This window comes from Ornithorhynchus anatinus, chromosome 3 (assembly GCF_004115215.2).
Source record: "Ornithorhynchus anatinus isolate Pmale09 chromosome 3, mOrnAna1.pri.v4, whole genome shotgun sequence".
NCBI classification, from domain to species: domain Eukaryota; kingdom Metazoa; phylum Chordata; class Mammalia; order Monotremata; family Ornithorhynchidae; genus Ornithorhynchus; species Ornithorhynchus anatinus.
This window is the reverse complement of record NC_041730.1, coordinates 103,761,689-103,785,900: the sequence shown is the minus strand read 5'-3', so window position 1 is coordinate 103,785,900 and position 24,212 is coordinate 103,761,689. Positions and strand designations below refer to the sequence as shown.

The following is a 24,212-nucleotide window of genomic DNA, read 5'->3' as shown; positions in this document are numbered from 1 at the left end:
CCATTATGCATTCTGCACGGAATCCCAGGAGATTACTAAATATTCATTCCTGGTGGGCATTGTACTTTATGTGGCAAAGAAAAAGAAATGGAAGTACTAATCATACACGTGATCTTAACCAAAAACATCAAGTCTAAAAAGAGGTTATTTTAAACAATGGGCATTTGTTATAAGCAGCTGTAAAGAAAAAAGAGCATGTACTCCACTGCAGAAAACTTTAATCGTTTGCCAAATATACACTTATTAGAATTCTCTACCTATAACTTAAATTACAAAATTGGTATATTGTATAGTATTCTATAAAATAATGACCACACGTCCACAATACCCCCTGCAGTCCAATAATGGCAAGAAAAAAAAAATCAGTGTGAATTACAAACACATTTTTATAAAACAAAAGAGACATAATTTAGACATTTATCCAAAGAAACAGACCATACTAGGTACATTCATTCATCAAGTACAATAAATTGAGCATTGCAGTTTTTATAATCACCAGTTAATAACACAACTGCAGGTGCAATTTCACATGCTTTCAGAAATCTTCCAGTACAGCTTCCAGTGTATTAAAGTGTCTCTGTGCACTCCACTTTCAATTCTACGCAGATGCAATGTACATCATTCTTAGAATTGTTCACTTCATATTAAAACTGTTAATACATACTGGAGTAAAACACCATATTTAAATTCAACCTCCATGATTACAACATTTAAAATAAAGATCTGAATGTTCCCTTATTCCTGTGTAATCGAGTGAGGATTCTAGCACAACCACCAGGAATAACTGACTCCAATACTCATCAACTCCAACCTATCAGAAACATTAACAGGTCATTTATTGTTTCTATCTAACAGCAAAATCACTTCACTTACACTTCCAAAAGTAATTTTATACTCATGATCAGACCCCCAAAATTAATCATTTAAAAATGTTAAGAGTCTAAAATAAATACTGAAGTTTCAGTCAACAACATTTATATACAATAAAAAGTGTGCAGTATTTTTCTTACGGATATGTAATGGAATGTATTTCACAGTAATGCTTTACAACATTAAACAAACTGAAAGGACACTAAGCAGAACGTACCATATTCATGGAAATTTATGAAAACTTAAGGCCAAAAAGTCATCCGAAACTGTTACCCACCTTCCCAAATTGAGATCTGACACTGCTTTACAATATAATCCTAACCTACCTTTTGAAGATATTTTAATAACCCCCATCCTAACCCTTAATACTGTTTATATTTTTCTCTTTCCCATTTAATGCACTTAAGCATTATCCTTAAGTATCTAGCACATTTGTTTTACAAAACTACAGTGCTGATGTTCACCATAGATCATATATCATTACTTTTCTGCATGGTGACAATTTTGAGTGTCCACTGCATTTCCTATATTAGGTAAAAGCATGTGAGCAGTTATTTCTTGGGAATGTGACATCCAAACAAACTGATGAAATCAAAACATCTTAAAAGGAAAAAAAATCCAACTTTTGAGCCATCATAGATGCTTCAAATGTGAGGTTATAATGGTACCAAATCAAAGACTGAAGGCACTCGGTGGGGAAAGGTTATTGCGAAGCAGTGCAAACAATCAAGTATGCAAATACAATTCTAAAAATGGAAATATGGAATAATTTGCCTATAAAGCTCAAATATAAATACAGAATAATTTACTTATTAGATGGACAACCATTTATGAAGTTAGTAACTTTGTTAGTTTTCTGGGATAATTCCAATAAAATCCCTTGGTGGTCCTTACCTCTTTCCTCCATTTGAAACAATAGAACATACTATTATCAGTGGTATAGGCAGGGAAGGCTGTAGCTAACACTTCAAGACTCCTAGAAACTCATTCCTTTCTATGATATCAGATTATGAGAACAGTAGATATCAATATTATAAGGAGAGCTCAAAAGGATAGCTATATTATAGTACTCACTAATGCCAACCTACTATTTAATATTCAGTTAATCCAAATTGAATGAAAAATAACTTACTATTCAATTGAAGACTACCTAAATCCCAAAATAGTGACTGAAGTAGTGTAAAGAAGAAGCAAAAATACAGTCCTGCTGGGCATATATAACCAAAAATAATGAATACTGGGTTAAAGACACCACAAGCTCCATATTAAAGCTATTTAATATGTTTAACTGTTTTTTGTAAAACTATTTAGATAAAATATTTAACACTTCATAATGGTATAATATTTTGCAATTCATTTGAAACTTTGCAACTTCCACTCATATCCAAAAATACCAATAATGTAAGTACTTTGTTATAAAAACTATTGTACATGTAATTTTTAATAGAAAAACTTATTCACAATTTTCACAATTACTCAGAAAGTCTTTTGAGGAATAAATTCACAAGGGATTCACTGAAATCAATGCCTGCAATGCGTCCTCTTCTGACAACTAATAACCTTGTTAAAACTACTTACATTTTTCATGCTTATTGCTTAAACCCCTTTGATAATGAGGAATAGTTATCATTAATTCCCACATTTGGTGGTCAATTTAACCCAAAATTCATATAGGATATTTTTTTCTAACCAGGGATAATAAGACAATTGCCAATTTGGTTTCATGTGTGATGACTTTCAAAAAATATATAAAGTGGGGGCTGCTTAGGTGACCATGATGTAAAACTGTAAACAACAACCAAAAAAAAGAAAAAAATATCAAAGAATCACACTTTAATCCCATTCCTGAAAAAACACAGGAAGTACAGTTATCCCCTTTGTAAAGATTTTAGTGATCACAATATCAGCAAAAAATTGAGATACTGGTTTCATAAAAATACCAACATTTCCAAGTACAAATGAGAAACAGAAAACTGATTAAATATTTCAGAGTCTAATCTAAAATGTGCAAAAAAATCTGCAGATACTAGGCAAGTTTATTAAACTCACAGTAAATATGTTGATACTCTTTCCATTCAAAAGTTTCTTGCTATTAAAAATAGTGTTTTAAGTGTCAGCTTTAACGAATGGAAACTAATGATTTTAATGATTGTATGTAAGAACCCTGAAAATTTAACATAACTATCACAAACAATACCAACCCAAGCATATTCATCCCCACAAGGCATTAAAGCTTTACAACTACTTGAGGAAACTTCTTGCACTGTTTGAGAGAAAATAGAGCAGAAGTCCAAGTACTAGTGTCAAAATTCCATAACCAATTCCACAATTAAGCTTTCTGCTTTGAAATAATAATTGGATATTTGAATATAACTGCAGTTTTCTGTCCACTCACACCTCGTAGAAGTTCTGGGCATTTTGAAATTACCAAAATTTTGATTGGGGGTGGCGGTAGGTAAAATAACTTTGTCCAGAAATTAAAATGCAGTATTCTGTTCTTGCTAACTTCTATTACATGAAGAGAAAGGAGACCACAATGGCAAAGCATATCTTGTCCAAGAATATGGCAAATTGGTAAAACTACGTATCAATTAACTGAGTCAAAATGCCAGTAATAAAAATCAAATGAATGCTAAAAAAGAAAAAAAAATTTGGTTTCTCTTACTACTCTACTTTTTTAAACAAGGAACATGTCCAAGCATATCTAACCTACATTACGCACACTCTCAAGGTCATGAATTAAACTGATTTGAGCTCACAGTAAAAAGACAGTTGGAACTCTAATTATTTTAAATTTCTTCAAGGAAGAACTGAAATTGAAATGTCAATAGCTTTACCTTTCAAGCCAATTAATTTTTGATATTTTCTAAAGTTATCTTAGAATCATTTTGAGTCCTCACTAGCTTATCATAGCCAAACCAAGACAACTTTATCCACAGGAAAACAAAGTCCAACAGTGAGTCTACTAGAAAATTCTATTTCAAAATTGTATGTGGAATGTAATTTCACTGCAAGCCCAACAATTTTTATTCTAAAACCCCCAGTTACAAACTTTAGATGTTCTTTTCCATTAATATTTAAGGTTCAGTTTCAACTGGCATTTTTTCTAGAGTTAGGTAGGATTTACTAGAACCTGCAGAGCTGTTTATAAAAATGTGATCAGTCAGGTAGGAGTTTATATGGAATGTTGAATCAAATGGTTTTTGAGTAATTGAAAACTGGATTTTAGGATAAACGTACTGGACTCTAAGTAACACCTCAAAGCACAAGACACACTATATTTCTAACACAGCAAAATATTTTCCTCATGACTCTATGCCCTAAAAAAAGCAGGCTCAGATGGAACCTGCCAAAATAACATAAAGCAATTGGAGGCATTTTAACCATTCACCTTCTCTACTGCTCCATCCTTCTGGCAGAGGTGGTCTTAAAAATTAACTGAGGTTGGAATTACTGATCGGAGCCTGTTATGTACTTTCCCTTGATTTAAGGTAATCTCACCCTCTATATTTTCCAGAGAGCTGTTGAAAGCACTTTCACTCTAGAAAAGTAATTCAGAATACAGCCCCGTTCAAAAAGCATTAAATGTTTATTACTTATAACACAAAGGAGTTTTATTAAAAAGAAAAATAAATTACAAAAAGTAGAGTGTCACCTCCTCCCATTAGTGAGTTTTAGGAATTACCATGGAGAAAATGTAATAAAATACTTTTCACATCATCTTCAGGAGGCAATACAAATAAGCTTGAGACTTACCCCATATGAAAGGAGTTTTAAAAGTATTTTTTCAAAATTTAAAATTTAAGTAAGCTCTGGTAATTAGTAGAAGTACTTCTGTATTTAGAGATTGTTCTTCCCATTATTTCAATCACATTGCATAAGCATTATATAGTTGTTTTTCCCACTTAGAAATTAAGGAAAACTTGTTTTTAGAATGCAACAATATTATACTATGTTACTAAGCACCTTTTGATATGCTGGTCTAAACTTAGAATTTCCTTTCTGAAAGGAGAACTTCCTCAGTTTAAATAAACTTGGCCATGAGCCATAGACAATAATACTGAGGATATTAACCTGTGCTTTCTAATTTTTAGCTTATTAGCTAAATAATTTTCTAGTTTAGTTATGGCTCAAATCAAGGTTGGGTGGACAGAGAACTTTAATGATGAATTAGTCCCAGAGCGCTAACTCAACCTTTAAAGACAGAAAAACTATTCTGATTTCCTTGGGGCCAAGCAGTTATTTGACAAATTCATGTACCAGCACATTCCTTGCTTAATGTTCTAAAACCCTTCATTCTTTCATAAGTTTTCCTATTGAGCTACTAATTAATTTTCCTGAGTAAGATTTTAAAAAAGTTACCCCTTCTACCCAAAGTACAAAGACGAAATGTAGTAGAATCACAATACAAACCAGTTACATAGCATCATTACCGGTGCAGAAATGTGTTGCTGCTGCTCTTCATTTTCAATGGCCCCAGTAAAAAGAATGTAACAAAGAATTTAATTATCTAAAATATTTTGGAGTACAGTGATTAAATGTTTCAGCCCATAAACATATCCCTCATCTTTTGTGTTGCTAGGGAAAACATGGGCAAAATCAATCATCCGTACTTCTACATTTTCCGTCAGCTCAGTAGGCAGGTGGCAGAAAACTTTTTCCAGTTGGGGTAATACATTTCCGTTTAAATGTTCTTGTGACACACAAGTACTGCTTTTCCAGACATTGTCTTGTTCCATGTTTTCAACTTTTAATGAGATCTGACTGTGGTGCTTTTTAGAATACACTTTGTGACGGACATACATTTTGGCTAAGCTTTTTTTGCCTACTGGTGCTTCTACTTTCCCATTCTCTGTTGAACTTAACAAGTGAATATTATTATTGTATTCCAGTACTTCTTCCTCTGACAACTGTCCTTTGGGCACAAATCTCTTTTCTGAAAAAGTTCCATCACTCAATCGTTTAGCTATCGGCTGAGATGAACCTTCATAAACAAACAGTAATGAACTTGCATAAAAGTGAAGTTGCTTCTGGTTTTCAAACCACTGCAGAATTTTCTCAATCTTCCGAATACTGGCAGCAACAGCATCTCTTCTCAAACAATATCCATTGTGGAAAAACCTGGACACACCTGCAACAAAGACAAGAGATTTATTATAACAAAAATACTAAGCACTAACCTTTGCAATTAAGAAGTGATTACTATGCGTCAGAGCTGGGGTAGATACAAAATAATCAGGTTGGACACAGGTCGTGTCCCACTTTGGGGCTCACAGTTTAAATAGGAGGGAGAGCAGATACTGAATCCCCATTTTTCAGATGAGGAAGTTGAGGCACGGAGAAGTTAAGTGACTTGTCCACGGTCACAAAGTAGAGAGGTGACAGAGCCAGGATTCTGACTCCCTAGACCATGTTCTTTCCACTAGACCATGCCACTTCCCTACACTTTAAGTTGCCCTGTGGAGGGACAGGCATATCTTCTACTGTCTGGCGCTTCAGATGAAGTAGACATAAGAATATTACTTTATATTCAGATATAAAAACATGTATATAGACACATACACACATAAATCTTTCCTTTCATTTGTACCAAAGGAAAGATATGTGTGTGTATGTGCCTATATACATGAAAGAAACTGAAGCATTCTAGTTATCTAATTTGGCACAAGTAGGATGTCACTTCAATTTCACACTGATTGCCCTTGGCTCAAATAGACTGCAATTAGGTTTCCTCTAAACTGTAAACTCAATATGGGCAGGGAACATATTTACCAACTCTGTTATAATACACTCTCCCAGGCACTTAGTACAGTGCTCCGCACACAGTAAGCGCTCAATACAACTAATTGATTCAAACTTTGCTAGAGACAGTTTTCTGGTGCATTTGCCCATGAGAAAAGGAATAGAAATCATCTTATTTCATATTCAGATCAACAAACCACAATTATAATATTTTTTAACATCTACTGAGCTCAACTTGATTCAAATACGGTGCCCAAGAGTTCTATATCTTATTAACAATAAATCAAACCCGATGCTCTTATTCTCATATAAAAAATTAGGATTACTAAATACCGTCTCCTGAAGATTTAGCTACTTTCTAGAAATATGTAAAAATTCATTACCTGTAGTCAACACTGGCCCCTTCCCCTCTCAAAATCACAACTGGAGAGTTTCCAGTACTCTACTAATAATAATAATAATGTCGGTATTTGTTAAGCGCTTACTATGTGCCGAGTACTGTTCTAAGCGCTGGGGTAGACACAGGGGAATCAGGTTGTCCCACGTGGGGCTCACAGTCTTCATCCCCATTTTACAGATGAGGTAACTGAGGCACCGAGAAGTGAAGTGACTTGCCCACAGTCACACACAGCTGGCAAGTGGCCGAGCCGGAATTCGAACCCATGACCTCTGACTCCAAAGCCCGTGCTCTTTCCACTGAGCCACGCTGCTTCTCTAGTCTCAGCTATGGTAGGGAGTATCAAGCAGAGGCTTCCCCATTCCATTCCTAGGTTGGGCAGTGGCTATCAAGTAGAAGGCAATCTGCTCTAAATCAAAACGCACCTGTGCTGGGCAGCAGCAGCAGCAGCATGGGAGAGAGTCATTCACTCATTCATTCATTCAATCATATTTATTGAGCGCTTACTGTGTGTAAAGCACTATGCTAAGTGCTTGAGATTACAATACAACAACAGACATTCCCTGTCCACAGCTAGCTCAAAGTCTAGAGGGTGGAGACTCAGGTTTACTGTGTGGAAGAAGGCAATGGTAAACCACTTCCATATTTTTCACCCAAGAAAACGCTATGGATGTACTACCAGAATGACTGCAGATGGCGATGGGGCATTCTAAATGACATATGTCCATGGAGTCACTGAGGGTCAGAGATGACAACAGCATAAGACAAATCAACACTAAGGCCTTTTCTAACTATACCTTAACTTTCCAGATCAATACAGAGGAGAAAAGCTGAACTTCAATACTGACAAACATACAGAAGCTTTCTACTCTTTGGCATTGCCTTTACTTACCATTATCATCAGCATGTGAGGGCCTACTATTACCTACAAAATCCTCATGTTTCAGGACTCTTCCCTCTATTTCTAGCCTTTGGTAGGTGCTACCATATACTCGTCAATATTTTAATCACCTTTCACCTCAGCTTGTATTTCTTTCTCCCAACTGAACACCCTAACTTTCCCTCACTCTTCATTACAACCCACTTTTTAGGCCTTTCCCCTTTCTCTTTGCTCATGTGGAACAAACCACATCACTCCACTTCTTCAGAGCTCTTGTCATCACTTCTTTCAGGAGGCATTCCTTATTAATCTCCCCACTTTCCCAGTCATGCATGCTATCAGTCATCGCAGCACAAGTGTTTTTCTTTTATTTTCTTGTGTCCTTTATTTTTTATCTATTCTTTCACTCTCACAACCAACTGTTCCACATCTGTATATAACCTATTACTTAAGCATTTACTTATCTATATATCCTGTGATCTATAACCTCCCATTTATATGTGATTTTTGCATGCCTTTCCCCCATGCTAGACTGCAAACTCCAAAGACAAGGCTTGTATTTACTAACTACTGTACTCCCCAAGTATTCAGCACACAGTGGGGGCTCCAAAAATACTTCCGATAGATCTAACTGGTGTGTAGTCTTCAGATTTATCTACTTCTTTTTATGTCTCCCATGGGCCTAGTACAGTGCTCGTGCCTGCCAGGACAAACCCTGTGGGTCTTATATTCTGTTTTATTTATAGTAATAGGCCTAGAATACATGGACTCAGTTGAACTGTACTAGGAATGACTTAGCTAATACAAAGACATGATTTCAGAGCCATTTGAATATTCTCAGCCTCCAAGTCACTACCTAGTTTCTAAAAAGGTTTTTAGGGGCATTTCATTCTTCACATGTGCTTAGCCAGTCAAGTTTCATGAAAATCACTTAAGTACTTAATACTATATCCTGAAAACTGTAAATATTTAACAAAGGTTAGTAATACCAATGAACAACATAGTGACAACCGAGGGATCTATTTCAAAATGATTGGGTCAAAGATGTCAAAACTAATAATAATAATAATAATAATGTTGGTATTTGTTAAGAGCTTACTAGGTGCAGAGCACTGTTCTAAGCACTGGGGTAGACACAGGGGAATCAGGTTGTCCCACATGGGCCTCAGAGTCTTAATCCCCATTTTACAGATGAGGGATCTGAGGCACGGAGAAGTTAAATGACTTGCCCAAAGTCACACAGCTGACAAGTGGCAGAGCTGGGATTCGAACCCATGACCTCTGACTCCAAAGCCCGGGCTCTTTCCACCGAGCCACGCTGCTTCTCTAACTATTGCAAGATACCCATCTTCAGGAGAATAATATTATTACTTTCCATCTTAAAAAATGGTATATTTATGTCAGTCTTATGCTTGTGCTGCTTAAAAAAAATTGGCTCAAAATTCCAGAGGCAAGTGGCATTAACTTGCCCTTAGACTGACCGCTTTAAATCATCCTTTTTTTCCAGTATTTTCTAACACTTAAATAAATCAGCCTCGCAATGAAATACCACAACTGTGAGTTATTAGGAGTACTTCAACTGGCACATCATACGAAGAGTTGAAACTGCCTACTGCAATCCTCTTACCGTCTTTTATTGTTTCTTTTGTTAAGCTTCTTCCATAATGCTGGTTATGGGTCTCATAGCTGTCAGAATGGGCATGATAAACCTGTAAGTAAAAGGAAAAAGAGAAATAACCAACTGAGAAAGTTTATATTTAGCAAACCACATTTTTACAGCTTTCAGTCTTGGGCAGTTACTTCAAGGTAACATTTCTTTTGAAGAGGTCAATCTTGCCCTCTAGTGCTTTACTCCAACAAATACTGTACTGGCTCAAATTAAGACCAAGTTCTTCCTCTATTATTAGCAACAACAAAAGGGTTCTCCTTAAATCATAGACAACAATTCTTGTCTTTCTCATAGCAGGGGGGACTTGTTCAAGTTGTTACAGTTGCTAAGACACATTATCACTCCCTTCTGTGACAACTAGCAAGCAAGGAAAGGGAGAAAGACGTGAAAGAATGAACAGGAAAGCCCTCAATTTGTATTTTAAAGTCCTTACTACAGTGCATACAACACAGTTAGGGCTTAACAAATGTCACAATTATTAAGAGGGAGAGGATCAGCTCTTCCCCACCAAAGGCTAGCTAAAGAGACAGCAGTGCCATTCAGTAGTATTGTGGTACCTAAGAAGTGTAATGTCCACCCAATCGAGTAATTGGCTACAAAATGTACTTTTCTATATTTACATGCACAAAGATTGTCCTTTGGTGACACTTGCACACCAGAATGTTCCCAATGTTAGGTGAGTCACTGTCAAATTAGGACAACTATATATATATGATAAGCACAAGTTTTCTGCTGAAAATTTCTCTCTAAAGTGATATGTACTAATTCCACTTATCACATATCTAGATTTCAGTCTTTAATATTTGTGTTCAACTGAAAATTTTTTTGTGTGTATATACATTCATTCAATAGCATTTACTGAACGCTTACTATGTGCAGAGCATTGTACTAAGCACTTGGAATGTACAATTCAGTAACAGATAGAGACCTTCCCTGCTCATTGACGGGCTTACAGTCTAATCGGGGGAGACAGATGGACAAAAAAAAGACAACTTAATCGCAATAAATAGAATCAAGGGGATGTACACCTCATTAACAAAATAAATACGGTAATAAAAATACATACAAATGAGCACAGTGCTGAGGGGAGGGGGAGAGGGGAGGAGCAGAGGAAAAGGGGGGAAAGCGAACTTAGCTGAGGGGAGGCGAAGGGGGGGCAGAGAAGGAGCAGAGGGAAAAGGGGAAGCTCAGTCTGGGAAGGTCTCTTGGAGGAAGTGAGCTCTTAGTAGGGCTTTGAAGAGGGGAAGAGAGTTAGTTTGGTGGAGGTGAGGAGGGAGGGCATTCCAGGACAGCAGGAGGGCGTGGACCAGGGGTCGGCGGGATAGGCGAGAACGGGGGACGATGAAAATGACGACGGTGAGCGGCAGAGGAGCGGAGCATGCGGGGTAGGCAGTGGAAAGAGAGAACGGAGAAGAGGTAGGAGGGGGCAAGATGATGGAGAGTCACCCAGAGTGAGAAGTTTTTGTTTCATGCGGAGGTTAATAGGCAACCACTAGAGGATTTTAAGGAGGGGAGTGACATCCCCAGAGTGTTTCTGCAGCAAGATGATCCGGGCAGCGGAATGAAGAACAGACTGGAGCAGGGAGAGACAGGAGGAAGGGAGATCAGAGAGAAGGCTGACACAATAATCCAGCCGGGATAGTACGAGAGCCTGTATCAGTAAGATAGCCGTTTGGATGGAGAGGAAAGGACAGATCTTGGTGATATTGTAAAGGTGAGACCGGCAGGCATTGGTGTGTGGGGTGAATGAGAGAGCTATATATGTCAGTCACTGCAGGTAGGGGGTAGGAGGAATCCAGAAAAAGATTCTCTCAAGTTCCCCTTTCTAAGGGAAGTTCAACTGAGCAGCTACTAAGTTCTTTTATATGCTATTAACTTGAAACCCAGTCAGAGGAAAGAATTGGGAAAGACAAAGAGGGGTACTGTTTGGAGGGTGAGTGTGTGGCGGGGGGAAGTGGGAAAGAAGAAGAGGACCCTAAACTATTTTGGGGAAAAGGTTTGGAGACGTGATCTTAGAAGGGCAGGACACAGGGAAGGCTCACAGTGCCAAGAGGGATTGGATATGTGATCTTGGAGAGTTAGGACACCTAGAAGGTTTGGGAAGGCTCAAGGTTAGGATTCCTGAGGAGTGAACCTCCAGTCCCTGAGGAGGTGAAATGGCCAGATCTGTGCTGGCTTCTGAAGGATTTAGAGTGTGACATTGGAATCTGGGGTGCTGACTAGGATGAATTTTGTAATGCATATTAAGCTGAAAAAATAACAAATGCACATAAAGGATAGGATAGAGCGATATTATTTTCTGAATTATACTGACAACTTAAAAGAGCATCTTTCTCCTTCCAATGACTGGGAGACAGATCAAGTATAGGACAGATCATGTATAGCTCTGCAGGAAAGTGTTATACTGAGAACTTCACAAAGTTAAGTTTTAGAAGGGTATCAATCATATCTTTCAAGCACTTAACTGTGCACCGATCACTGTCCTAAGCGCCTACGAGAATATAATGGAACAACCCCAGATAGACATGTTCCCTACCCACAAGGAGCTTACAGTCTAGAGGGAGAGACAGACATTAAAATAAATTATAGACATGTACGTAAGTGTTGTGGGTAGGGTGACAAAAGGGTACAAACCCAAGTGCCAAAGCCACAGGAAAAGGGAGTAGGGGGAAATGAGAGCTTAGTCAGGGAAGACCTTGTGGAGAGGTGATCTTAATAAAGCTTTGAAGATGGGGAGAATGGTGGTCTGCAAGATATGAAGGGAGTGGGAGTCCCATGTGAGAGGGAGGAAGTGGGCGATGGGTCGGCAGTGAGATAGACAAGATCTAAGCAGAGGTTGGCATTAGGGGCATTAAGTGAGTGCTCTGGGTTGTAGTAGGAGATCAATGAGGTGAGATAGAAGGGGACAAGGTGATTGAGTACTTTAAAACTAATGATAAGGAGTTTCTGTTTGATGTGGAGGTGGATGGGCAACCACTGGAGGCTCTTGAGAAGTGGGGAAACATGGACTGAATGTTTAGAAAAATTATCCAGAATGAGGTATGACTGAAGTGAGGAGAGTGTACCCAAAAGTCACACTTCCATCTACCACACCAACATGCCACACTAATGGGGACAAAATGTTCTGGAATAGTGTAAATACTAGGAAGGAGATGACTGCTTACTGCAGATGTCAACTGGGTTTCCCCCAGTCCTGCTTTAAAATCTAGGTCATCCTTTCCTTTTGAGCAGGAAAGCTTCTGTACAGCTCCGCTCCTCTCACCTCCAGCCCTCAAGATAGCCATGGGGATTGTTTACTCTGATAGGGGGTCATAACTTTATGTTATGATATCTCCGGGGAAGAAGAATAGGAAAATCAAAAAAATAGGAAATTTTCTTTATAATTCATTTCCTAAGGCAGCAAAAAGGGAAAAAAAGAGCTGGAGAATCAAGGCAAATATTTTTCAGAAGAAATGAGTCAGAGCAGTGGTTTTCAAACTTTAAAAAAGTAGCAGCATGGTAAGATTCCATACTTTGCTCAGCGGAGAACATCTTCCCTCTGCCTCACCAAAAGAAAAGAGAACAATGTCTAACCAGGGGGAGGAGAAATAAGGTGATGATGGCTGAGGGAATAAGTAGAGGGGCTGGAAAAAGAGAAGTCTTGGTGACGGTATGAGAGAAGGTTGTGCCAATGAGTCACACTGGCTTACCACAAACCACTAGTACCCAACAGCTGGTCTGAGTTCTCCTGTTACAGTCTCTGCATTCCCTTCAAAATAACCTTAAAGGAATTCTTACCCTCTGGAAAGAAACCTTAATTTTAAAGGATTTGAGGTAAACTTGGGGCGGATGGTACAACTGTGGACACATTTCGTTTTGTCCAGACTCACCCTTAGCAATGGTTAATTTAAAAAACCATAAAGAAGTCAGTGTTAATGACTTTCCTAAAAAGAAAAAAAAAGAAGGAAGTCCTTAGAGATAAAAACAAACAGGTTTTTAAACAGAGAAAATATTGCTGCTCTGCATGTTATTCACAGGCCCTCAAAGGAAGAACCAAAAGACAGCAGAACAAATGTTTAGAACCTGGTCTGCCACACAAACCAAACAAATTTTTAAGTGGAGCAACTGAGGTAGCAGATAGACCTGACTGAAGGAAAGGCCCAAGTCACGAATATATAACTAGAATGGGTGCTCCTCAGCTCCCCAGGACCTGTAGCAGACAAAAACAAGATTTCAACTGTTCAGTGTCTGTCCCTCCCCATACCCCAACCCCCAAAAAATGGGGGGGGGGGGGAGAGGGGAGAGGGAGAGTGGAAGTAGGGGGATGGACCACATGACCACACTGGGCTGGGACCAAAGTCTGGTTCTAATAAACAATTTACTGTGTGAAGCAAAAATTGTTTCCGATGGAAATTCTACTAACTTTACCCTGAAAACATTCTTACTTGCCAGTAGGATGCTGTGCTCCTTCACGTTCTACCATAAAATCAGGCAAGCATGTTAAGACTAATCAGTTATTATGACATCTGTTTAACCTGAAGAAAAAATTATTTTGAATCTTCACTAAAAAGCGTGACTTAATAAGGACTGTTTTTCTGTATTTGTGATTCTAATTCATGTACATTGATTTGACTGTTCAAATATCAGAACCCAAATATAAAACTGAAAACAAAATCACTGACAAAGACTGAAATGTCCACCTGTCCAAAATGCACTTTTTTGAAAGCACAGCAAAAGTACTGGGTATTATGAATATTTTAAAGAAGTGTTACCAATGTGAATATTCCCTAAAAATAAAGGACAAGAAAATGACAAAATAATCCCCAGATTTATATTATGCCTTTGCCGTGACTCTTAAATAACTGCACCTGAAATTAAATCCTTACAGAAATTCACAGAGTGTAAATGATTTGCTATTATGCCTTAAATGGATTCTGCAGTACTTGACTTAATCTGTTTACTATTAATTTGACTTAATCTGTGACTCATTTTAAAATATAAATCCCTAATAAAATATTAAAATGGAGACTTTAAAAAAAGTCAAGATGAATCCAGTAAATCTGTCTTACCCTCATGCCAAGCACCAAGAACCCGATCTCTTCCATTAAAGGGTACTTGCTGACCTGCTGCTGAATCTTCTCAGAAGAAGCATAGGGATCATAGCTTTTTCGCCCTATTTTGACATCCATTATACAAGGTTTGTTAAATGTACGGGTCACATCTTCCAGTTTTAGGTATAAGTCTGTTTAAAAAAAATATAAAGTTAGTAAAAAGACTTAAGCAAACACTGCACTATACCAGTGAGGAAACCCCTAGATGATTCAATAAATGCAGAACATTATGATTTAGCATAATCTGGCCTAGTGAAAAGAGCACAGACGTGGGAGTTGGAGGTTTTAGGTTCTAATCCCAGCTCTGCCATTTTTTTGACGTGTGAACTTGGGCAAGTGACTTTAGTTCTCTTTGCCTCAGTTAACTCGTCGGTAAAATGGGAATTATAGCTGTGGACCCTACATGGGAAAGGGGGCTAGTGTCCAACCTGATTTTCTTGCATCAATTCCAGCACTTAGTACAGTGCCTGGTACATAAGCACTTAAACAACATAAAAAACCCATAGCCATTGTTTTTTCCCATTCTCTATGCAAACAGAGCTAAAGAAGGGCAGGTTAAAAAAAAAACCTTATACATTTGATTCTTTGGAAAGAAATGGAGAGATGGATAAAGGAACACTAATAAAAAAGGGGGAGCTACATCAACTATATCGAACATCCACTAAATGCAACGCCCTGAACTAAGTACTAGGAAGAATTCAATAGTGAGTGGACAGACACTAACACAATATAAAGTAGGAAGAAAGGAATGTGGGCATGTAGATGGGTGAGTGCTTATGCAATAGGGTGAGTCAACAGGTACATCGTGCTATAGGAAACTCATTAGGCAACTCTAGCATTTATGAACTTCTTTATGCCCACCCCCAGCACTCTTGTATATATGTCTCCTCAATTATTTAGACAGTCTTGTAAATATGGCTAATGTTTATCTCCCTCATTAGTACAAAGCATCATGGCATAGTGGACGGGCCATGCACAGGCCTGGGAGTCTGAGGTCATGGGTTCCCGGCTCTGCCACTTGTCTGCTATGTGACCTTGGGCATGTCACTTAGCTTTTCTGTGCCTCTGCAGCCTCCTCTGGAAAATGGGGATTGAGACTGTGAGCCCCGCTTCGGACAAGGACTGTGTCCAACTTGATTGGCTTGTATCCATCCTAGCACTCAGTACAGTGCCCGCCACATTGTAAGCACTTAATACAATCATTATTATTATGAAAGTTTCTTATGAGGAAGAGGATATGTCATTTCTTTAGTCTGTATTTTCCATGCACCTAGGACAGGCCACTGCACCAAGAGAGCACTGTGAGTCAGTTGTGGGCAGGGATTATCTCTATTTGTTGCTGAATTGTACTTCCCAAGCACTTAGTACAGTGCTCTGCACACAATGTGCTCAATAAATATGACTAAATGAATCAATATTAATACTACCAGTTACCACACAAATACTGAGATATTAGTTGGGGTAGTTACTATGGTGATCACTGTGCCTCGTTCTGGCCAGTCCCGCCGTCAACCCCTGGCCCACATCCTACCCCTGGCCTGGAATGGCCTCCCTCCTCTCATCTGCCAAACTAGCACACTTCCCCCTTCAAAGCCCTACAGAAAGCTCACCTCTTCCAGGAGGCCTTCCCACCCTACAGAAAGCTCACCTCTTCCAGGAGGCCTTCCCAGACTGAGTCCCCTTTTCCTCTGCTCCTCCTCTCCTCCCCAACACCCCGACTCCCTCCCTCTGCTCTACCCCTCTCTCCACCCCACAGCACTTGTGTATATACATACATATTATTCTATTTTATTAATGGTGTATATAGCTATAATTCTATTTATTTATATTGATACTATTGATGCCTGTCTACTTGTTTTGTTGTCTGTCTCCCCGCTTCTAGACTGTGAGCTCACTGTGGGCAGGGATTGTCTCTATTTGTTGCCAAATGGTACTTTCCAAGTACTCAATACAGTGCTCTGCACAAAGTAAGCGCTCGATAAATAGGATTGAATGAATGATAAATGATTCACTATTTTCTCTCTGAAGATTCAGTCTTTGGTAACTCCTTCACTCAAAAGTCCTGGAAGTATCCCTACACTAAAGGAGCTTTCAATCTCACAAGGGGATAAACATTAAAGTTACAGCGGAAGAGGTAATAGAGCATAAAGATACATACGAAGACATATATAAGGGAAGTCACAACTTCTCTGTGCCTCAATTCCTCATCTGTAAAATGAAAATTAAATCCCACTCTTTCCTACTTAGACTGTGACAAGGACTCTGTCCAATCTGTTTATCTTGTATCTACCCCAACCTTTAGTATAGTGCTAGGCACATAGTAAGTATTTATGTACAATAAAAAGAGGAAACTTACAGGTATGTAATAGGTAAACCCAACTTCACCTCACCCCTCTGTCCTCTTCCATTCCACCTGCTTCATCTTCCCTAAAGCTGCATTCTGCTTTTTGAACTTAAAGTCTCAGCAGTATGCTGCACCCCCTCTTTTCTCACTCACTGTACTCCCTGTTTCAACTGGAACACAACTGGCAGTTAAGAGTGTGAGTGGTTTTGGTAAACTACTATCTCCAAAATCAATGACTCCACATAGGCTCTCAGTCCTGAATTCTCTCTCAGGCTCAAAGTTCAGTCACTATGCCCAACTGCAAACTCCATCAGAATCAAAGTTCTAGTTACCTACTATCTTGAAGATTGTGTTATTGACACCTTTAAGCAGAGGAACCCAAAAGAGAATAGAACTGTAGGATCTTGATCATTCAAAAGACATTAGGGAAATTGGGTTTGAAATTAGGAAAAGCCAAAGAGAATTCATGCAGGTGTTTCAAAGTCATTGCAATTTTAAAGAATAGGGATTGATCTAGTTAAACAGATAGCAATGGAATTCTGGAGCACTGCATGAGGTAGCTAAAACTCTATAAGTAAAGACTTAGAAGGACTATAAAGAAAGGCTACCATATAAAAGGATCTTCTGTGAGAAAAACAGTAAAAACAAAACACTATTTCTGTGTCTCCTCCCATTAGGCTAAGCTTCATGCAAACAGAGAATGGGTGTCTTGCTTCTGTTGTTCTCTCCCAAGCACTTGATACTGTGGTGAGGCGGAGGACAAAAGGCAACTTGGAGAGGAAGTGATATTACCAGTTTGCCAATCCGGGAAGGCACCATGGGGCACTGTGAAAATTTTCTTTAATATGGTGTCTTGAATTACTTTACCTCTTTTCTTTTCTAAAATATTTAGGGTCCGCAGGTTTCAGAATAATGCAATATTCAGCCCATAATACTAAGCACCTTTTCAACTACTAAAAATATAGTACCTAAATTTGGAATTATGAGTTATGGGTGTTGGCGAGACGATTTTGCTCACAGCTTGCACATCCAGAAAGATCAGTCTCAGCTCCACTATTGACAAAGACTTCATCCCCCAGTACACGCTGGTATGTAAGAGCTAACCCAGGTCATGCTTCAGTTAAATTCAATTTGATGCCGGATTTCCTCTGAAAACCTCTTCATCAATAGCATATGAGTGAGTGGTCATCAGTGAATGACTCTCTGAATCCTTTGGTGTTTTATAGGCCCATGTGAGTTAGTTTATCTATACACACCCTCATTTGAGTTCTACCGCAACTCAGCAGCCATAAACTAAGATTACTGTGGCTTAGTGGAAAGAGCATGGGCCTAGAAGTCAGAGGACTTAGGTTCTAACCCCACCTCTGCCATTTGCCTGCTGTATAACTTGGGCAAGTCAGCTAACTTCTCTCTGCCACAGCTTCCTCATCTGTAAAATGGGGATTCAGTACCTGTTTTCCTTCCCCCTTAAACTGTGAACTTGTGGAACACGGACAGTGTCCGACCTGATCATTCTGCAACTACCTCAGCACTTAGTATGAGTGTCCAGCATGTGATAAGCACTTGCAAACACCACAAGGATCATTATGATGATGATGAAGACGACAGAACGGGGCTGACGGAACCACTTGCTGGGTCGGCATACTCCCTATATCTCTCACATCACAGTCATTTGTTATGCCAGATGGAACTAAGAATATTTCACTGTTCCACCTTTTAGTCCCCAGAGAGCTGCCGGTGCTTTAAGAATAAAACAGGAAATAAACGTAACCCTAATTCAAAACAATACTCTCAAAGACTTTCATTGCTGATGTAAGACAACACACCCTCCACTGTCCACACTATTGAACTGTATCCATCATTTGAAGGTTTGCATAAACAAGCCTGGCCTGATGGCTCATAAAAAGCCATGTCATACCTGCTTACTGATTTGTCCCTTGTACACTTCTTCCAATTTTTCACCCCTTTAGGAGAGAAAGGAGTTAATGGGCTCCCAGAGATATAAATTTAGCCAAGTCATTTGCCCACCTGTGGTAAGCTCCTGTTTGTTTGTATTTCCTGCTTCTTTCTAAAATATTACCAAAGGTTTTTGCCTACATCTCGCAATTTGTTGTTGTTTTTTTTGAAGTATTTGATTTACAAGCTTTTGTTTTCAATTTCAAGTTAATACTCAAAGACTTTCCCTTCCAGGAAGTATATTCATAGTAACTTCTCATGGAGGTGGTGAAACCATGGGAACAGTTAACCTTTAATTGAAAAGAAAACCTAAAATGATCCAAGATGAGAAGTGTGGCCTAGTAGAAAGAGCACAGGCTTGGGAGTCAGAGGACTGGGTTTTAAGCCCAGGTCTGCCACTTGTCAGCTGTGTGACCATGGGCAAGTCACTTAACTTCTCTATACCTCAGTTACTTCATCTGTACAAAGGGGATTAAATCCTCCTCCGATTTAAGATTGTGAGCCCTACTTGGGGCACCTACCCTAGCACTTAAATCAGTGCTTGACATGCAGTACGTGGTTAACAAATACCATTAAAAATAAAAAGGATGAAGATCCATGGGCCTCTCCCCCTCTTCACCACCTCAATTCATTACTTTTATCTCCAGTGTTTCAATCAAGGACACATGTAAGAAGCAGCGTGGCTCAGTGGAAAGAGCACGGGCTTTGGAGTCAGAGGTCATGGGTTCGAACCCCGGATCAGCCATTTGTCAGCTGTGTGACTTTGGGCAAGTCACTTAACTTCTCGGTGCCTCAGTTATCTCATCTGTAAAATGAGGATTAAGACTGTGAGCCCCATGTGGGACAACCTGATTCCCCTGTGTCTGCCCCAGTGCTTAGAACATAGTAAGCACTTAACAAATACCAACATTATTATTGTGTAATTAGAAGGCAGATAGTGGGTCTCCCAACTCTACTGTGCTCTCCCCAAATGCTTAGTACAATGTTCAACATAAACTAAGCACTCAATATATACCACTGATTGATTGGACTATATTTTACATTCCATTGAGAAGCAGTGTGACCTAGTGGAAGGAGCCCAGGCCTGGGAGTCCTGGCTCCTCCACTTGTCTGCAGTGTGAGTTTGGGCAAATCACAACTTCTCTGTGCCTACATTTACTCATCTGTAAAATGAGGGTTAAATCATACTCTCTCTTACTTAGACTGTGTCATGTGGGCAGGGATTATATCCAACCTCAGGACCGTGTAGCTACCCCTGTGCTTAGTATACAGTAAGCGCTTAAATAACACATTATTTTGAATTTTGGGATATTTGGATTTTAGCTCAGTGAACAGTCAAATACATTTTGTGTTTCATTAAATATACTGGGATTGAGCCTATACACATAAAAAGCCATTTATAAAAAATGTCTATGATAAATAAATTACCATTTGGTGCAGAAGGAGGTGACCAGGTGCCATAGTATTTTGGCAAATATTTCCGAAGCTCTAGAAGAACACTGTCACCACAATCTGCAGCATATACCTGAAACAAGAATAAAAGTAGATATTAAAAATAAACCATTTTTATTCACCCCAGTCATATATATGCAAACTTGGTGTCAATATCTGATTGAATTGGTTCAGGATCATTTCAACACATCTCTGAAAAGATTCCAGCCTCTCAAAAGACGCAATTCGATTTCACAACTGACCTCAAAACAGAACGACTGACTGAAGGATCAGAAACAACAGGTTACTCACCTATGAGTTATGACACCTCAGGTCATGATTGAGAAATGACCCTCACTCACATCAGCCCATGAAGAGAGTATTTAACCTTCTAACCCAACCAGAGGCACAGGTAGTACAGTGTCTCCTGCATAAATAAATGGCTCCACCCTCAACTAGAGTCCAGACCCAGTTCACTTATACCCTGCAGCAAGGTCAAATCGCACCTCATTTTCCCTCCTGAATTTTCCTCCTATTTGGCCTGCAACTGAGAACACTGCAAAGCAACTCCACCTCCTCCTCTTGCTCCCAGTTGCTCAAACTCTAACTAGGGATCCTTAAGCAATCACTTGCCCTTTTTGAGCCCTCCTTTAGGCAGCAAAGCAGGGTGCTGACATATCTTGTTTTTTTCTAAAACACTTTTTTTTTTTACATTACTTATCTCATTTTACCTTTAAACCTTTGAGGCAGGGCTAGGCAAGATATTATTCCCATTTTACAGTTGGGGAACCTGGAGCACACAGATTAAATTCCTAGCCCAAAATAAGAGCAGGCTAGTGGGGAGCTGGGAGTGGAACCCAGACCTCCTGACTCCCAGAACTTCATCCCTTCCCACTAATTCTCAGAGCTTCCCCTTCTACAACCAAATGTGAGCAAGGAAACCCTAGGGCATAAGAGAAGAAGAGCATCCTGAATGTTTCCCTTCTTCCTCTTAGTTCTTGGAATATTTCCTCTCCCAACTCATTCCCAATCTTCTAATCTGTAGATAAGGATTTCCAAATCCATGAACCAGCTCCTTTCCTCTCCAAGACTGCCAGCTGCAAATGGAAGATACGGGCATTCCACAATCAAATCCTTTGGAAACAACTCTGACCACCAGCTTGCTACCCACATCTAATTCCCCTCCCAAATGCATGGAGCAAAATTCATCACCAACCCATTTCTGGGAAGACAAGCCACTTGCCCATCACTGCTGCCCCTGATACCCCCAGGGACCTTTTGGGATAATAATAATAATGATTACCATAGTATTAGTTAAGCACTGTACTAAGCACTGGGGTGGACACGAGCAAATTGGGTTGGACATAGTCCCTGCCCTCCATGGGGCTCACAGTCTCAATCTCCATTTTCCGGATGAGGAAACTAAGGTCCAGAGAAGCGAAGTGGCTTGCCCAAGATTACACAGCAGTCAAATGGCAGAGCCAGGATTAAAACCCATGAACTTCCTACTCCCAGGCCTGTGATCTATCCACTGTGCCTTGCTGTTTGCCTTGGGTGGAACTTCAACATTACCATAATCATACTTTAAGAGAAGGGAAAGGAAGGGTTGCTTGCAAAATAGCACCGCAAAGCTGGGGGCACCATCAGTTCCAGAGCCCCCTCACTTGGGGCTAGAACACCTCACAGAACTCCCATGGGGGCAACCTGATTCACATACCCTGTTCCATCCACCTTGCTTCCACACTTAGGAGGACTCTGTCAAACCAACAAAGTGCATAATTATCAGTCACTTAGAACAATATTGCCAACATCTGGCTTGTAACCAAGTTGGCAAAACTAGGGTTGTTCATAAATCGGAGATGCATATTCTGCATAGTTACTCATGTACTGCACAAAAGTGAATATGATCTAAACCACCATCTCTATGCAGGTGTGCATCTTTCAGAAACATACATAAGTTGGGTACGGCATTAATTTGTGCAAAATGAAGAAGCTCCCATATACAATTGTGTGTCCATATGTATGTGTGCATACAGACACACAATTTACGTAAACAATTATACTTAATAAACCCATTTTGCTGATTTATATATGATAGGGTAACTTAGCAAACCTATGCAAATCATAAATCACATCAGGGACATAATGTGAGCTAGGAGGTGAAACCACCTTTTGCTCCTCTTCCAGGTGGTAGCAAGAAGAGTGGATGGGGCAGAATGCTGTATGAGCATGGTCTTCTCAGCTCAAGGGTCCAGTACATGCCCAATGCCATCAGGTGCACATGGCTGTCCCTAGTCAGGACACCAGCCGGCTCCAAGACCACTTCATCACCTTGGCAATTATGTGAACTTGGCTTTTTCCTTCCCAGGCATTCATGGGATGATTGAGGCTAAAGCAGTGATGAAAATCTATGGTGAGCCAGAAGAATAAAAGCAGAGAGAAGGAAATTGCCAGGTGAAGAGGAAAGTAACAAGGACCATTCTTTCTAACTGCTACTGGACATTACACAGAAGGAAAAGCTGAGTTTCCATGGCATGGGTTAAGATAATGTGAGGAAATCACTTAAGAACTGTGAGGAAGAAAGCAATCATTCTAAGGTCAAATTTCTCCAAAATGCCCAGGTTTACATTTGATATCAGAAGGGTAGTAGAGCCATCATAGTCAAAGCACACCTTCCCCATCGGTATTCCTGGTATTGGGGGACGGGGAAAGGGAAGGGGAAGAGTCACTTGTTCCCCACTCCTCTCAAGTCTTGGGAGTGGGGTTAGAACAAGGTCATTGAGGGAAGGCCAGAAGCAATCTGCTCTCGTTCAGGCAGTGGAGAGAAACGAACTGGGCATGCGTGGCACAAGATCTAGACCTTATCTAAAGGCAGGTCCACCTGCCTGTATATTAAACACTTCTTATTTCTGTGTCCCTAATTCAACTGGTCGGCTAAGAGCTAAATCAAGAGTTCTTCCTACTTTTGTAATCTGTTGTACCACACACCTTCAGAAAACCAAATAATAATAAATAATAATAATAAATAAAACGACTACAAAAGAACACTAAAGATCACTATTATTAAAACTTCCTATTTAGATATGAGCCTCAACTAGCCTAAGACCACCAAGTTGTTTCCATCATACTAAATCGGTCTCCCCCTCATACCATGTAAACTCTAGGCAAAACAAGCACTCAGGAAATATAAGTGCTATAGACTGAATTTTATAGGATTTCATTCTTACCTCCTCAAAAATACCTCAAGTAAAGGAACTGTTTTCATATTTCATCTAGGTGAAAAATGATTACAACAGATTTGCATGGTCATATTTACAACCACAGACGTTTGAGACTGTTAGGCTCAAGCTAAGATTCTGATGAGTTAGCTATATGGTGAAGGTCATATGTTGACAAAAGGTTTGGCTTGGAGAGAAGCTGGAAGCTAGGGTTTAGACTCAAATACTGCCATATTAAGCTGATGACCAAATTAACCCTCATTAGCTGTCCTTTAATCCCTGGTTTAGCTTGGGTAGGGAGAAATATTACCACATCGGGACCTTTCTGGCTGAGCCTCCAGTTCACAATGCTCAGTTCCCAGACAGCTTCAAACTGAGTCGCTTCCCTGAACTCAGCCCCCAGGAGATAGCTGAATGGAGTATGAATGGCCTAATGCTAAATGGGTGTTACTTTGGCTTCAAAAATGTCTTAATTTGGAAAAAAACAAAACTGACATTTAGAACACTTGGCATTTAAAGCATTATGGAATGCATATTTTCCTAAGTGTGGGGAAGACATTTGCAAGTTGAAAAAGAACCAACTTCAACTAATTTTATCCACTTCCCAAAATAAAG

At 39.5% G+C, this 24,212-nt stretch overlaps 1 protein-coding gene across 1 annotated transcript in view; it reads right to left on the bottom strand.

Moving 5' to 3' along the window:
* Positions 1–201: 201 nt before the first annotated feature.
* Positions 202–24,212, bottom strand: part of IPMK (inositol polyphosphate multikinase) — a 57,845-nt gene continuing 33,834 nt past the window's right edge. Inside the window, exons 3-6 of the mRNA XM_029059881.1 lie at positions 20,377–20,473; positions 14,607–14,779; positions 9,517–9,598; positions 202–6,001 (exon numbers count right to left, since the gene is read on the bottom strand). Of these exons, the coding sequence (XP_028915714.1) occupies positions 5,373–6,001; positions 9,517–9,598; positions 14,607–14,779; positions 20,377–20,473 (981 nt within the window). The 3' untranslated portion in view covers positions 202–5,372. The remainder of the gene's footprint in view (positions 6,002–9,516; positions 9,599–14,606; positions 14,780–20,376; positions 20,474–24,212) is intronic.